General features: G+C 41.1%; 1 protein-coding gene across 1 annotated transcript in view; it reads right to left on the bottom strand.

Annotated features, from left to right (window-relative positions):
• The window catches only part of unc79 (unc-79 homolog, NALCN channel complex subunit), a 47,828-nt gene that overhangs the window by 23,852 nt on the left and 6,774 nt on the right, over window positions 1–17,202 (bottom strand). Inside the window, exons 3-23 of the mRNA XM_089004744.1 lie at window positions 16,665–16,978; window positions 15,790–15,960; window positions 15,349–15,444; window positions 14,984–15,039; window positions 13,857–13,986; window positions 13,706–13,770; window positions 12,852–12,940; window positions 11,762–11,802; window positions 11,390–11,418; window positions 9,369–9,598; window positions 7,868–8,039; window positions 7,512–7,742; window positions 6,538–6,728; window positions 4,465–4,588; window positions 3,787–3,927; window positions 2,329–2,544; window positions 1,904–2,131; window positions 1,611–1,752; window positions 551–630; window positions 306–454; window positions 57–214 (exon numbers count right to left, since the gene is read on the bottom strand). Of these exons, the coding sequence (XP_088860870.1) occupies window positions 57–214; window positions 306–454; window positions 551–630; window positions 1,611–1,752; window positions 1,904–2,131; window positions 2,329–2,544; window positions 3,787–3,927; window positions 4,465–4,588; window positions 6,538–6,728; window positions 7,512–7,742; window positions 7,868–8,039; window positions 9,369–9,598; window positions 11,390–11,418; window positions 11,762–11,802; window positions 12,852–12,940; window positions 13,706–13,770; window positions 13,857–13,986; window positions 14,984–15,039; window positions 15,349–15,444; window positions 15,790–15,960; window positions 16,665–16,978 (3,053 nt within the window). The remainder of the gene's footprint in view (window positions 1–56; window positions 215–305; window positions 455–550; window positions 631–1,610; window positions 1,753–1,903; window positions 2,132–2,328; window positions 2,545–3,786; window positions 3,928–4,464; window positions 4,589–6,537; window positions 6,729–7,511; window positions 7,743–7,867; window positions 8,040–9,368; window positions 9,599–11,389; window positions 11,419–11,761; window positions 11,803–12,851; window positions 12,941–13,705; window positions 13,771–13,856; window positions 13,987–14,983; window positions 15,040–15,348; window positions 15,445–15,789; window positions 15,961–16,664; window positions 16,979–17,202) is intronic.

Raw genomic sequence — 17,202 nt, 5'->3', positions numbered from 1 at the left:
AGAGCTGCAATGAAAAATAAATGCAGAAGCGGGGAAAAAAACATTTGTCATTTCACCCGCTTCAAATCGTATTTTCCAGTCTTTGCTGTTGAAGTTTGTGTCGATGAGGTTCCAGAAGATATCCGCTCCGTGGGAGAGAGAGAGGGCGTGGAGGAGCTGAGGCACCGCCAGAGAAGCCAACTGGCAAAACTCGGACTTCAACATCGACCACAGGCTGAAATTAAAAAAAAAATAGCGTGGGATTTATCATTCTTATTTTGTCAATTTATTCGGCGCAGATGTAAAAGGTGGCATTTTGTATCTACCTTGGGATGAGCATTTTTTCTTGTATGTAGGCTAGAAACTGGGGGTGATCCTTACGGGCAAAGTATAAACACTCCCCGTGCAGACACAGGATCCTCAGACAGTTTAGCATATTAAACAAGATGTCAGGTTCTTCAAATTTGAACATTTCCTGGTTAAAAAATACAAATAAAAAAAGCCATCAAGTTTACCATTAAAAATCACATATTCATTCCTCAAGGTCATTTCGACCCGCGCTAAAGTTTACCTGCAGAATTGTGTATATAAGTTTCAAAGAAACAGGAAGTTGCTGGTAGGAGAACCTTTTATCGGAGTTGTTCTTCAGAGCTGCAAATAAATACAATGGTATTTAAAACAAATGCTCTGGAAATGTTTTTCACTTCCACCAGGGGCCAGCATTTCCCCTTTTTCCATGTTAGGACTTTGTTGCAGGTTCAGCTGTTGTTAAAGCGCTATATAAACCAATATGTATGTATTGCATTGTATTTTGGAAAGCCACCCTCATTTCAAGATCAAATAATTCCAGACCCATATAATTTAGGAATTAACTATTTTTTTCTGATGAAAGAAGAGAGACTAAGGATTCTAACGCTGCATTGAATGTTTGCTAATGTAGTGCTAAAAGTCAATATTCTGCGGGTTCTGGAATTCGAGTGACAATGACAAAAACCCTGGCACTGGAGTGGACACATTTTTGATGCGATGCGAGAACAAGATAAACATTCAGGTCGGTGAATGCTGTCCAGTAGTATCGTCTCTCGGCCAATCCGCATTCAGCTCAAGTCGGCACCAATACAAATGAAAAAAGAAATACTTGAGTTGACAGTACGGCCTCACATGAATGTAAACAAAGTCAAGATGATTCATGTATCGTAAGCAAAGTGGTGAAAATGTTGTTTACATTAATGGATGACATATTGTCAGATGTGGCCAAATGAAAATTATGTTTTTGGTGACTGAACTAATGTTCGGTTTTGTGCATTTACAGCACAGTAATGCCTCAAAATGGATGAATAAATTAAAAAATAAGGACAGTAAATCGAGTTTTACAGCACTGTTCTATAGTGACTTTTGCTGCCATTTGCGGCCTTTTTTTAGGTTAAAAAAAATCCATGTGCATCAAGGGCCGCCATAATCGAACCGCGAAGTAGCAAGGGATTATTGAACACTGTATATACATTATTCCTGTTGGCAAGGCTAAATGTGGGCCTTTCGAAGATACAACTGTCACCACTTCAGGGGCATAGAGACTGTGATTTTTTTTTGTGTGTGCCTGTGACAGGATGCCAGACGGGTATGACACTTACGTGCAGTATCAGGAGAATGGTTGTTGGGGTTGTCAGTGTGTGCTGCGCTTGGGTTGTCTTCTTCCTCACTTCCGTTCTCCGCTCCAAGGGAGAAATCTGGCTGAGGAAGCAATAATGTTTCCTCTAAACTATCTGTCGGTTCCTGCAGAGAAAAACAGTTGCACGTTTCCCCATCAAGACAGAAGATGAATCAGGGCATTTGGGGACACCGGCTACGCTATTTAAAAGCTTTAGTCACTAACGCGCAAGGTTCATCAAGATTCAGTGGAAGAAAAATGCACGCTGCGTCTCACCACCAGGCGTATCTCTTCCCGGGGGGTTAGCCTTTCCAAAAGCTCACAGCCCAGCTGGTAACAGAGGATGCTGGAGTGGCATAGGCTGCACTCCAGGGCCTTCTCATCCTTCTGGCAGGTGTGCGAGCCCCCCCATGGGGCTTGGAAGACATTGTTGATGATCCCTACAATATCTTTCCCCAGGCTGGTGTCTAAACCGAGCATCACGCCGTCATCTTGCAGCTCCATCTGGGACAGCAGGCGAGGAGATGGCCGTTCAAAAAAGACAGAAATGGAACTGGAGCACGACACGCTAATCTCCAGATCCCACCTGTGAGAGTTGTTGGTCTCGCTTCGTTGCGCTTGTCACAATTTGAGTGACAACTATATATATATATATATGACGCTCATTACACTTTTGTGCACAATAGATTTAAGAAGGTCACCTGTTTTAGTATGAGGTCAAACATGAGGATGAAACATCCGAGGTTCATGTCGTCGTCGTCGCAATCTAAATCCAAGGCACAATGACCGGTGGCGTGGCCCAGATTTTTAAAGGGACTACAGCGTAGCGGACTGCGGAAAGGGCTCCTGAAAGGACTTGGGAACGGGCTGAGGGTGTTGTGCTGCCCACGGCGCCCCGGATCTGACACCACGCTCACCTACATGGACAGAACAAACGCGTTATAATACCATCATGTGGTCATGCACGGACCTTACCTTTAACTCATTCACTGCCAGACCTGCAAAAATGTGTCCACTTTCAGTGACATGGTTTTTGTCATTGTCACTAAAATTTAAGGACCCGCAGAATATTGAGTTTTAGGACTACTTAAACATTCAATGTAGTGTAAGAAACCTTAGACTATCTTCTTTCATCAGAAAAAAATGTTAATTCCTAAATTATATGGGTCTGGAGTTATATGAGTTTGAAATGAAGGTGGCTCTCCAAAAAATGCAATCCTTACATATTGGTTTATATAGTGCTAAAACAACAACTGAAGCTGGAACAAAGTGCTAACATGGAAAAAGGGAAATGCTGCCCCTAGTGGAAGGGGAAAAACATAGCCAGAAGTCTGGCCAGCGCTTTATCGGCACACAAGCAAGAAACACTAAAACACAAACACATTCAGGAATGGCACGCTATGTGATATTTTCAATTCCTGAATACATTCGGGAATGGCAGTGAATGAGTAAAACGCAACTTGAACTTGGTACATCCCCACTTTTGCATCATCAACGTGTCAGGCTAGCCATGTACAGTATAGTTGCCTTGCTGTTTAGGTGCGCACGCATGTTAATGTGCTGTTGGCATTTCTTTGCTAAGTGAAGTGTGACTATATTTTATGAGCAGCTGTAAAATTTATAAATTACAACTCTAAAATATAGTACAGGATATTAAAATTCTAACTGTTTCAAATGCAGACTAGTCTCGAGTATTGTTGGTACTTATCCTGTCCTGAGATCCCTGAAATGACTACTCCACACTGAAAAGGGCAGAAAAGTACAAAAATAGGGCTCAGCCCTGACATGTCAATCAGACTGCATTGTACATATTAATGGGAGATTTACATCTATATTGCAAGTTAAGTTAAATTAAGCTCACTCGGGATTCTATATATACAATTCGGCAGTTCCCATGACAACATTCAGTCCATCAAAATGAATGGGAGAAATCAAATCCAACAGCAGTTCTAAAGGGTTTAATTCTTTAGAAACCCCAGACGTCCATGAATTGACCTTTGAGTGATGTCATGGAAGATCTCTGTTGTACTTGGTTTAATGTTTAGTTTTATTTATCTATGTATATTTACTAATTTATTTATTTATTAGCGTGAGAGCTGGGGAATGATACAATGTTTATATAAATGGCGAAAAGTTGTTTTTTTTTTCCTCCTCCTCACCCTGCGAGCTCCAGTGTTGCTAGTCAGATCGGAGAAACGTGCCTTCCTCTGATTGGCCAGTTCCTTCAAGGAGTTCACGCCATCTGAGAACATCCCAATTAGCAACTGCAAAGGCACCACGATATCCAGCTCTGACAACACCTAGGAACATATAGAGGGACCCGTTTAGTTTAAAGATCACTCAGACACCATTCAATAAAAAAGTGTCATATTGATTGATATTTTTATTGAAATAAAATAAGTGTGAGCATGTTTTAAGTTTTGCTCGGTTGGTCTATTACGCAAGTATGATGCAAATGTGCTGCAAATCCTTTCTAACATGGAGTTTTTTTTTAATAGTGGGACATGACATATATAACAGTGGCAAACTACCACTCTCTGTGATCCAAATCTGACCTATTTACTAAATCTAAATTAATGCAGTCTCTCCCTCACAGTTGTGTCAGAAAACTTGAAAATGATCCACGGTGGCAAGCTCTAAGTGCATATGGGATAGAAGCCCAAAATCTCTCCTCTCTCTCTATCTCATTCTGTGACCCAGATCCATATTCAGCAGGCTCCTGCCCAGACTTGACAGTCTCCGACAACCTGTTCAATTCACACGCGCCATGGACAGAACCACGGGATGGTCAGGGGGGAAAGACGGCCTGGAGTCTGTGTGTAAGGGTGTATGCGTACATGCAACCACAGCAGAGCCTGTTCTTGCACCGACGCCGGATAGCCGGAAAATCTGCAGCTGATGAAGCCAAACATTTCTTCCATGGAGAAGGGAAGGGGGCATAGCTCAATGTCAAACATCTTGCTGCATGAAAGAAAACAGGGAAAAGGATGTGAATTATCCAATCCAAAAATACTACCTGTTTTTACAGCTCAGTGAGCTCAACTAGATAACTGAGTTTCGGTATCATCCAAGGTTGTGCATGTGTGAACAAAATTGGGTACTGCATTCTAATTGAAAAATAAACAAATCGTTTGGGGAAATATATTCATGACAGAAACAGAACGAAAATATTTATACACTGCGCCACTTTAACTGAAGGTGTTTGGGAAATCTAGGACAATGCTGTCGTGGGCAGCGTCTGCTTTTAAACATCCATCCATCCATTTTTTGATCCGCTTATACTCACTATCCTCATCTTTCTACAGGCAATCGGTGGGGTACACCCTGAACACGTTGCTAGTCAACTGTAGGACACATACTGTATACAGACACTCCTCAACTTACGAACGAGTTACGTTCCGAACGGTCGTTCGTAAGGTGAATTCGTTCGTAACTAGCTTCAGTGCTATATTTTGTATTGATAGTACGTTTAAAGGGCCACCAACGTCACTTTTTTGTTTTTTAACTGACATCAGAAAAATGTTTTATAGCATCTAAAGTACCCAAAACATGCAGTATGATATTTTTATTCAAATGCAAAACATCAATAAAAATGACTTAAAGTGTCCATAATCTGCAAAAAATTGAGCTGCGAATTGGGCATTTTCAGAAAGTCCCGCCCCCAGTCGTGACGTCACGCCAAGACGTCTTGCATTGCTGGAGAATAAAAACAATGGCATCAGATTCGGATAGTATGCTTTCTTGTTACACATCCAGTGATGAATATGATTCAAATAGTTCTGAAGAGGAAAGCATACATGTTTGCAATCGATTAAAGAATTTATTCCATGTCATTTTGAGGCAAACAGGCGGGGGGAATGTCGCACCCAAAAATGGCGACCAGCTCCGGTGAGGAATGAATCAGCCCTTTCCACAGGCTAATACATTCGTTCCATGGAGCATGGACTCCCTCTGCTGGCGGCTTTTAGATGTAACACACGGTTTTCAAAAAAAAAACAGTACAGCAAAATACATTGACATGATGGAAAGACGCTACAATGCGTGTTTTTTACGGTCAGGAGGTGGTCCTTTTCTGACGTCACGTGAGGACTCGTCACCAACTCAAAAACAAGACTTCCTGAATGTTCAGCGCGAGTCTTAAAACGTAAAATATAGCTATATGCGGTGCAATCTTATTGAAATACGCCCAGTAAAAGTCATTTGAAGCCATTTTACAAATTATGGACACAACTTGTCCGGAGACGTTGTCCTTTAAGGCTCAATAGAAGTATGTTTAAGGCTTGTATAAGTAACTTGTCTATGTTTGTCGTGAAAAATAAACATATATGCTTTATAAAGATATGTATATGTACAACTGGAGAGAATACTACATATGTTAGAGAGAGAGAGAGAGAGAGAGAGAGAGAGAGAGAGAGAGAGAGAGAGAGAGAGAGAGAGAGAGAGAGAGAGAGAGAGAGAGAGAGAGAGAGAGAGAGAGAGAGAGAGAGAGAGAGAGAGAGAGAGAGAGCGCTCTCACAGCACCTCCCGTTGGTATTAGCTGCGGAAAGAAGCACTACTCGGAAAAAGGCGGCAATACAAAATCTAACTTACAGCATCTCTGTCCGAACTTTTTTCAACATACCTGCAAAAATGTCTGTATGTACAGTTGTTCGTAACTTGAATGTTTGTAAGTAGGGGAGCGCCTGTATCCGAACAACCATCCATGCTCATACTCACATCTAGGGACAATTCCGAGTGTTCCACTAACCTGCCACGCATGTTTTAGAAATGTGGGAGCAAAGCAGAGTACCCGGAAAAAAAACACACAGGCACAGGGAGAACATGTAAACCGCATACAGCTTCAAAGTACAGAGGCAAAATCGAACCCTGCACCTCTAACCAGTCTTTGACTTAGTACTTACATACTTTACCTTAGGACTTCCCGGAACTCTTTAAGCTGCTGGTCGGGCACTTCTGTGCGAATGGCCTCCAACCACTCAGGCATGAAACATTCCCAAAGCGGTTGGCTGATGACATTGTAAGGAATCAGGCACAAGATGCGGTTGAGACCCTCCTTTAGCTGGGTCACGGTGCTACAGGACTTGTCCCAATAACCTCCAACCTAAGAGCAATATTTTTCCGCATGATAGTGCGCTTCGGAGTATAAGGCACACTTTCAATGAATGGCCTATTTTAAAACTCTTTTCATATATGCGGCATACTGACACATGGAATAGAAGAATACAATAATGTGTGTGGTTGCATTATGCATCCGTTAGATGAAGACATGCTAATGGAATACAATACAATGCAACTTCATTTATCAGTTTTTTTCCAGTGTATCAGGCACACCCAAAAGCCTTCATTTTCTTCAAAACATTACCCTGTGGCTTATACGCAGGTGCGCCTTAGTTGTGAAGCAATATTGAGCCACAACAGGTCTCGCAAGTGCTGTCAGCAGACACCGACACAATTTCCTCCTTTACAAGAATTAGTGTGTAAGCCCACCTCGACTGTAGCGTATTATAACGTGATGTGCCTTATATTCGGAAAACTTAAAATAAATATATTTATATATTATATTTGGGAAGGGAAAAACCATTGCCAGAGGTCTGGCCAGCGCTTTATCAGCACCGAAGAAAGAAAAAACAAAACCCGAACTAATTCAGGAATGGGGCTCTACGTCATATTCTCAATTCCAGAATAAATTTGTGAATGGCACTAAATGAGTTAATAATATTGACACATTGCAATAATATTCATTACTGGTTCCTGATTTCAAAACTAGTCATTTACTGTTTCAATTTGTTTCATAAATGTTGTCATAGCAATCATCATACAGTTACGTTGATTCATTAGTTGAAATTGCCCTATGAGGGAAATCATAACTACAATATGACCTTACCCTGGCAAACTCGACGGGTTTGGGCAGGAGACACATGACCATGACGTCAAATCGCACATCACACACCGTCTTGAGCCACTTGGTGACAAACTGTGGCTTTAGTTTCTCTACCAGGCTTCCCACCTCGTCATCCATCATGTAGGCGGTAGAGTGAAACCACTGGAAGACCATACTGACCAGGCGGGCCAGACTCTCGGTGGGTGTGTTCTCATTGGGGGTACAAAGGCTCACCTGTGCATGGAAGTGAAGTTCAGAGAAGCGGAGCAATAAGCCACATGGTTGCGATAAGGACGTGTGTTTCCTTATCTCATGTTCCCTGTTATTGACAGACATGGCAACGGGCCTTCAGTACACACCAGGAACCAGATGCCAAATTGACTGAGGAGGCGCTGATCGTGTTGGTCATCCTCCTTGTTATCAAACTCGATATTGTCCAGAGAGTGGTGCGAGGAAGACAGGCCCATCTGCCGTCGCTTGTTCAGCTCAAACTCACGTTGCTCTGCATGGATTTCAGCCTCTTTCAGCAAGCTGGGGAAATATGGACTGATGGTAAAGGACACAAAGCCCTTGGATGCGACATAGTTGGGATAGCAGGAATTACATCTACAAATATCTAATTGAACGTTAACAGTCAGGACGGCGGAAAAAAATATTGGCACAGCCCTTCCCACTCTTGAGGACTTTCACACTGCAAGACCGTAAATCCTACTGGACCCTCCACACCCTGCTCATTACCCTTTCCAGCGATTCCCCTCAATCCAGGCGCACCAAATCTAGCAGACATTTATACAGCTTCTTCACCCTAGCTATTAACTCTCTAAACAGTAGTTTAATTTGCAGTACATCTGCACCTAAAAGCTAGCAACCACTCATTTGACGACAGTGAGGTTAAAATCTGAGCTAAAGAAAATAGATGGTTTGAAAAGGGATCAAAAGAAGTCTTTTTTTTGTAAAACAGCAAAACCCTTCACTAAATCGCCATGGTGTTTGAGGTTTAATTTAGATCGTACTGACAACAGACCATTTAGGTCATTACAACGTAGGCCTAGTCATGCTGATGAGGTGATACCAGAGCTAATGAGGTAATCAGAGCCAGGCATAGAAAATTAGAGGTAATCAGATAGAACAAAAGAAGTAATCAGATTAGCTTCAGGGAGTAGTCCACTGCTCCTCCAACCTTAGAGCAGGGACTTATCAGAGCACAGGTCTGGAATTAGGGATATATATAGTACCAGAGTTACCAGCACAACTTTAGTTCATTGACGAAGCTCTTCGGATGAGGAGCGAAAATCCGACATCTGCAAAGAAGTACAGATGACGGCTGAAGAAACCTTTTCATCGATGGACCACTCCTGTATGACTGAGAGCCTACACAGACGTACTACAAATACGGGGACTGATCACTTTAAAATGGTTCACTGATTTTCTGCACCAACTCTACAACTGTTTTGGATTTTATTGTACCACTGATCCCTTCAACTCTGCTTGATACCTTGCACATTGTTTCAGGATGAAGGAATTAGATTAGATTACCTTTATTAGTGTCCTCCATACGTATTTGTCATGTCTTTTTATGATGATACTAGTGCAGCATGTTCTACCAAAGACAAATTCCTTATGTGTTCTACACACTTAGCCAATAAAGATAATTCTGATTTTGATCCTGACAAATGATGATCTCTGCAAAGGCTAATTTGTTTGATGCAGATCTCGTGCTGGGTTGTCATTTTGCAGATGCACCCAATGATCATTGTCCATCGACTGTTCTGTCAAAGAGAAGTCATCCTACCCCTTATTTAACAAGTCTCCAGCTGCATCTTAAACCCAATTAACAGGATGGCAGAGATGTGAATTCACCTTATAACAGCTTCCACGGTGCAAACTAGCTCCTCTGCCCCGCACTCCCGGGTGTTGATCGGAGGAGGGGAAGTCTGGTACAGATGGGTCTCCGCCGCAGCCCCCACCTCACTACTGTGGTGGTTGACATGGCAACGCTTGCAATAGCGGACAGGTCGGTTACCATGCCGCCCACAGCAACCGGCTGAGAAGCAGGTGACCACAGCCCTCCTGACGTGAGAGCTACAGTTCTGGGAAGACGTGGGACTCCTGATGTTACATTAGTATCATGATCAGCTTCTTCCAAGTTTCCAAATCATATATGCATTTACATTCATCTCTCCACAGCTGCTGGGATTTAAAAATATATATTTTTACGTCCCCACTGTCTTCTAAAAAAAAACATGGCACGTGAGAGTCATCCTAATCTGATCAGCCTCTAATCTATTGCCATTAGAGGGATGCGACGCAGCCTATCAAATTAACATATTTATCCTCAAATAGTAACGGCTCTTCATTCAATCACCCATCTTTCAACAGCGCTGCACGCCTGATGTTGCATTTCTAGGTGCTTGCTGTATTATGAAAGATTTGGGGACCGCTGGTGTGTTCACGATGGACAACGTGACACGCAATGAGCGGAAGGAAAGATGACTCAATTAATAATGAAAGCTCCGGTGTAAATCCAGGTGGGAGTTGAAAGGGCTTTTTGAGATGAGTGGAGCAAAGCCTGCTGCAAAGGAGGAAAGGATGTGGATTATATATCCTGGACAAACTGGTTGGAGACAGGCTGTTTCCATTGACAACGTAGAGGTTGCGAAGCTTGACTGGAGCTCATCTCACATTCAATATTCGTTCGGGAGCAATCGCTTTGTTTAAGCCCCATCAGCTAAATAAGATGCGCCTCTTTCACATTCATTTAGAAATGATTTTACATGCGTGCTGAGTTACATGAATGCACTTTGAATCAGTGGGAACACATTTCATCCTCCTGTACGTTATTGTGCAATATACGGACCAAGAACAGTTACCATATTTTCCAGTGTATAAGGTGCACCCAAAGCCTTCATTTTCTTCAAAAGATGACCCTGCAGCCACCGAATCCATTTCCCCCATGTAGAAGAAGTAGTGCCTCTACTGTAGTGCCTGTGTGTGCTTTATATTTGGAAAACCTTTATCTATTTATATAATATATTTGGAAAACTTTTTTAAATCATTGAACGTGTTCCTTATAGTCCGGTTCGCCTTATACTTGGAAATAGTTTGAAAATACAACATTCATTGGGAGTGCGCCCTGTACTCCGGTGCCCCTTATAAATGGAAAATACATTAAAAAATTACCTTGCCCTTGTTCACTGAATATGATTTTATTCGATGACTGTAATGTGTCTATTTGTAAGAAAAATAGGTGAAACATTTTAACTCATTCACGGCTGGACATTTGTCACTTATGGTACCGTATTTTCCGGTGTATAAGGCGTACTGGAAAATATGGTACTATAAGCCCAGACGTGAAGACATTGAAGCTTAAGTTAATTTTATTTTTGATGATTTTAAATCACGTGACTGGAAATGTCACCAAAAATAGACTACGAGAAAGTAATGTCAAATGATTTATTTTTACTTTTTTTGATTAAGAAAATAATTCATATACCTGATCTTAAATGGGAAATACAGTACTTGTTTTTGCACCATTAAAATGACTAATGATAAAGTCTATCGTGATATAATTATAGGGGTCTATAATAGTGGCAAGTCTGATGGAAAGCACGGTCTAACAAGCACATTTATTTTAACTAACACACACGCACACACATTTCGTTTGCGTCATTGTAGGCATGAACACAATAGCTGACAAAATCCCCAGAATGCTAGGCAATGCTCAGACCAGTACAAAAATCAAGATGCAGCGTTTTTTTATACTCAAACGCAGCTGCAAAGTCTACAAAGACAAAGCCCTGTGTGTTATACTTAGTTAATTGGGTCTTAGGTTTCCAAATTGTGATTATTTATGTATATACATATAAGTCAAATCTTCTTACCTTCTTTTGACAAATGGCAGATATTTCAGCTGCAAATCAAATTATGGGTATTATTAACATGACCAACAAAGGGAAAAATACATGCAGTGTATCTTTTAAAGTAGAGGTCTGTCACACGATTTTAAAAATACCTCAGAGCAACTGCATTTAAAAGCTCAAAAGGCATATACGTAAATCCAAAATGCTTTTTTTCCATCAATTTAGTACAGTTTTTGTTAAACTTCAAATTTTCTCAAATAAGAAATTGGATTCCAACCTCTTTTTAAAGGATCACTGGTGACTATTTCTATACATCCATTGAATTCTTTAAAATGTATGATCGACGGTGTTTTGCACATATACATAGTTAAAACCAGGGATAGGAATGCTCACCTTGGGGCAGAAGAACATCAACAAGCCATTCAGCGTGGTCTCTGCAAAGGTGGGAACAATGTTTTATATACTGGCAACCCTCATCCATATACAATACATGAAAATCGGCCTTGGAGGAAAATTATGGAAGAAAGAAAGGTTATCATTTCAAGAATGGTACGTTACTAAAGCAAAGGTGAGGATTGATTAGTCCTGCTGTGCAATGCATGCTAGTTTACTAAAGCATATACACCGTATTTTCCCGTGCATAAGGCGCACCCAAAAGCCTTCATTTTCTTCAAAAGATGACCTTGTGCCTTATATGCAGGTGCGACTGATATGTGAAGTCAAATTGAGCCACAACAGGTCTCGCAACCGACTCCAGTTCACCCGATAGAAGTCATGCCTAACCCCAGAATTTACTGTAGCGCCTTATAATGTGGTGTACCTTATATTTGGAAACATTTATATATTTCTATATTATATTTGGAAAACTTTTTTCATTCATTGAAGGTTTGCCTTATACTCCGGTGCGCCTAACATATAGAAAAAGTTTGAAAATATACCATTTCATCACTTTGCTGCTGTGAAATGTAAATTTCTCCACTGTGAGACTAATAAAGGCATATCCAATCCAATCCAATCCAATTCCTTGGGTGTGCGCCTTACACTCCAGTGTGCCTTATACACCGCAAAATAAGGTGTGTGTGTGTGTGTGTGTGTGTGTGTGTGTGTGTGTGTGTGCGTGAGAGAGAAATGTCAAACTTGTTTTGAACAATATCCTTGCCGTTTTTTCAATGAGCAAAGACTAATATTTGTTAATACAGTAAAGTCTCGTTATATCGATATCGGTTATATCGATAGTACCGCTTATTACGATACTATTTCTATGAACGCAAGGAGAAAATTACATGCGCGCAGGGTCGGATATAGCGATAGTCCCGGTTATATCGATATTTTTTCGGACTCCCGAGAATATCGATATAACGAGACTTTACTGTACATCGAAATTGGAAACCACATTTTTGAAGAAAAAAAAATACAATAATGATAATAAAATACAATAATAATAATAATAATAAATCAAGCCCTACAAGGAAATGTTGCATACCCGGCTATTCGCTGACTGCACTCCTCACAGATGTAAAGAGGAGGTGGCTTGTCTCCCAGGGCTACAGAAAGCGTGGGATCTATACACATCTGCAAAGGAAATAAAAAATCATGGAGACTTGTCAATGCCGTGTGAATATATAAACTATACTGTACATTGTGTTATATTTTCGACGGGTGTCCCTCAAACAACCCAACAGTACAGTATGAGTACACTATTTCATCCTTGTTCAAGAAATACTGTCACACCACAACCAGTCTCGACATGCCTCGCTATGAATGGCTTCCTGCATATGGTGCACTCTGCTCTCTTGCAACCTGTGCTTGGTAAAGAGTACACTGTGAATTACTGCTCCCAGAACCTCCATCTCCAAGGGCTTCGTGGGGTCACCGCTTCCAATTAAGCACGGTACTCCCCTCCCCCCACGACAGCTCAAAGTAATTGAAATCCGTCTCCTGTCCCTGCTCATACTCACAGTCTATTTGTCCATTTTGAGCATGGCTGCATGGAGGCAGACCAAGCAAATAAAAGAGAGCAACAAACAGCAGAGGCTGGTCTGCGTGCGTCTGTGTGTGTGTGTGGTGTGTGAGTGTGTAGTGATGTTATCATTACAGCTGCTTGGATGTTCACCGATTTATTTACTGTGGGGCTCACAAAAGCAAACACACTGATGTGTGTGCTCGAACAATCTTGAATGCTACATGCACTCCTTGTAAAGTTCATGTGTGAAGTGAATCCTACAACACAGATCTGTTAACCCCATCCCCAGCCCCTGGAAAATAAACATAAATAAGTACATAAATACATAAATAAATAAATGAAATACGTTTAATTCACATTTTGTCTTGGCTCACCTTGACTGCAGGTTTATTGATGGCGTTGTGGCACTCAATATGTTGACAGTGAATGGGGTTCCAGGCTGTTCGGAATAAATGGCAGTTGGTAAAATGGAGAGCTTTGGTTAGTTCAAGGACATTTAAAGCCCTGAGATGAAAAAGATCTGACCGGTGTACTGCAGCCCTCGGTATTCACTGATGGCTCCCGGTGGTTTCAAATTGGGCCAGTAATGAAACAGCATCTGCACGGCTGGAGGCTTGACTTGGGATGGGCCATATGATATGACGTAGAGAAGGTCCTGCGCACAGTAAATATGTCAAGTATACAAGAATTGTGAGGAAAACTCACATTTAAAAATATGATCTCAGTGGTGTTAAGATAATTTTTTTATCACAAAGCATTCATAAATTTGTTAAGGGTTTGAATCCATGCCTACAGTTACTGTAGTCTCATTAGCTTGTTTGCTAACGGTGGCTGAGGGACCTTTAGCTTAGTGCTGAAGATTGGAAACATGGAGAAATGTTTAAAATTCACTCTGATATTCTTGACACAGACTCCATGAAAACAGCCTGGCATCGAACAAGATATTATTTGAAATTGCCGTTTTCGTGTTTATTATGTTTGTTAAAGTCATTATAAGTGCCTTGCACGCTGGGTCTGAGAGGACAGAAATTTCATCTGTTCTGTATGTCATGCATATTAGCATATTTGACAATAAAGCTGACTTTGACTTTAGGGGTAACTTGGGAAAAAAAATCAGTTTGCTTTAGTTTTTACTTTGACTTTTCAAGAAAAGCTTTGTTTCCCAGTATCTTACAATTGGCACACACGCGTGGTTCATTTTCCTCCATAAGAAAACACAATGTATTAAAATACACCAAATTATTTGATTCTCAACTCTGGAATTTGGAACGTAGTATTTTTTATTGCTTTTTCGAAATTCAATTTTCCACAGGAAGAATATGATCTACCCAAGTTTGTTTTGTTTATTTTAATTGACTGATATGTTCAATGTTTTTTATAAGTTACAGTATCATACTTACATTAAATATAATTTATTTATTTTCTTTTGTACACATGACACAGTAAAAAAATGAAGATCAAGTCAATAATTTTAATTGACTATATCAGTCAATGTTTTTATAAGTTACACTATCATACTAACATTAGATACTATTTATTTTTTTTTCTTTTGTACACATGACACAGTAAAAAAATGAAGATCAAGGCAATAAAGTAAACCTTCCATAAACACAATTCAAACTGCAATATAAGTCAAAATCTAATCAGGATACCTTCCACACTTCCTGTTTGTGCTTCATGAGACACTCCAGCAACTGACAGTGATAAACTGGGAAAGAGCAGAGGAATAAATCATTTTAGAAATTATTTTCCATGAACTATATGGATGAGAATTGAAATAGAACAGATCCATTCTACATCATTTTACATGGCCCGCAAATACAAATTATGTGTCGTGCCAAAATATGAAAATTGTCTTCACATTTACCAACATGGAGATATTGCAAGCAATTTTGTCACTATCGATCCCTTAAGAACCCTTAAGAAATATATCAAAAATCCTTAAAAAAACATTTTTGCTGGATTGGGTATATGTGATGAAATGAGGTATTACACGGCAGCAAACATGGCGGATTACCTGGATTTGTAGTGTACTGCATTGCTATCATTAGCATGGAGGAAGCAGACAGATTAACATAGGCAGGGACTCCTCCTTCTCTCCGGGTGGATCCCACTGCATTTGAGAGGAAAAAAAACACAGTCAACCACTTGATGAACTTGATTTTGATGAGACAGTATTTGCTTTATTTTTTTAATTTTCTACACGTAGCGAGATTTCCTGTCTCTAGAGCATATCTAGACGGAGTCCATTTCTACACTGTACTTTAAGGAACAAACTACATTAATGTCCAAATTGTTGGATTCCAAAGGTATGTGCATGAGCCCTTTTCAGCAGCGGTAAAAAGTAGAGTAGAACAAGCCTTTTTGACCTCTATTCTTGATGCATATGTACGCTTCATCGGAAGTCTCTCGAGTAGGTTTATATGTGGATATATTGACTTGATGAGCGCATACTCACATATGGCCATGGGAAGGAAAGAGGTGCTGAGGTACTCAATGATGTCTTTGTGGAGGAAAGGGGGAAATGTGGCTAAAGTGGAGATCATAGTATAGGGCAAAGTGCTGAGAATATCATCACTGAGAAAGGGCAGAAGGCAAGTTGTTGTGTAAAATATGGACTGGCCCAGATCTGATGAGAAAGAGGAGAGGCAAAAAAACAAAAACAAACAAAGAGAAATACACAGAAACTCATTCAATGAGCTGTACATACAGTACTCGCATATTGGATGCAGCCACGATGCGCAAAACCTTACGTTACTTTCATTTCATCAATTTATCAGTACAGTAATGAAAAAAAGAACAATTGGCAGGCAGACTTTCTTGGAAAGCGGCTAATAGTTGCACTCAATAAAAGTGGAGCATTCTGGTCAAGGTGATGGGATTTCATGCTTTCTGGCTTTCTTTAACAGCGGGTAAAATATTCATGTTTAAAAAAAAGAGCACTGACTGCAAAACAAAAACTGGCAATCATTCCCTGGTATACTAACAATGTCAAACTTTGCCTGACAGTATGAATACATTTTCCATATAGCCTAAAGTAACTTCACATGATTATAAACATTTCCGCCCACTGCGCATAACAAACATGCAGTCGAATAGGATGCACGGAAGAGGAGGCCAATGGCTGGTGTATCCAATGGCTTATGAACGATACGGTTGACAGGATCCAGCGTGCTCCCAATCACCCCATGCATCCCTCAAGATCCTCAGCAGGACTTCTCTCCATCCCGTTTACAAAAGAGGCCAAAAAAGCAGAAGTGGCTTCATGCAGGCCAGGCGGCTCAGGGAGGGATGATGATGACAAACAGTGGTTGCACTGGGGCCTTGACTCACCATGCTGACCGTGCTGCAGCAGGGGCACCAGGTCAAGCAGGGTCACGAGGGTCACATACAGGCCCTGATAGTCCAGAGAGGGGTACTCTGAGAGCTGAGCGTCCCGACTCTGCTGCCCCTGCCCCCCGCGGTCTGACGGGGCATCGCGCAGAACGCTGTAAAGGAGGGAGCGAGTAACTGTAGGGTTGATGGAACTGACTTGTGGTCTTAGAGATGGGGTGAGTGGGAATGGCACAGGAAAAAGACACATGGTCATGGGCACGGCCAATTTGGAAGCTTCCTGGTTCTCCTTCCTGCCTGTGCGGGACAGAATGCTGCTCCGGGATTGGGAAGGGGGGGAGGGAAGGGAAGGGGTAGGGGGGGGAAGGGGAACAAGGGAAAAAAAGAGACAACAAAGACACAAAAAAACAGCACATTACATTGAAATGGCACTACAGAGACAGCGTAAATAGAAAAAAACAAACCCAGATAAACCCCACATAGGATGCAGTGTCTCACTATTTGACTGGATTGCCCTGCTCGGTAAATTCACAGTGAC

The sequence above is a fragment of the Hippocampus bargibanti genome, linkage group LG09 (assembly GCF_051943395.1).
Source record: "Hippocampus bargibanti isolate YZ-2025 linkage group LG09, ASM5194339v1, whole genome shotgun sequence".
Classification (NCBI taxonomy): Eukaryota; Metazoa; Chordata; class Actinopteri; order Syngnathiformes; family Syngnathidae; genus Hippocampus; species Hippocampus bargibanti.
The sequence above is the reverse complement of the archived record's forward strand: the minus strand, read 5'-3'. Positions and strand labels throughout refer to the sequence as shown.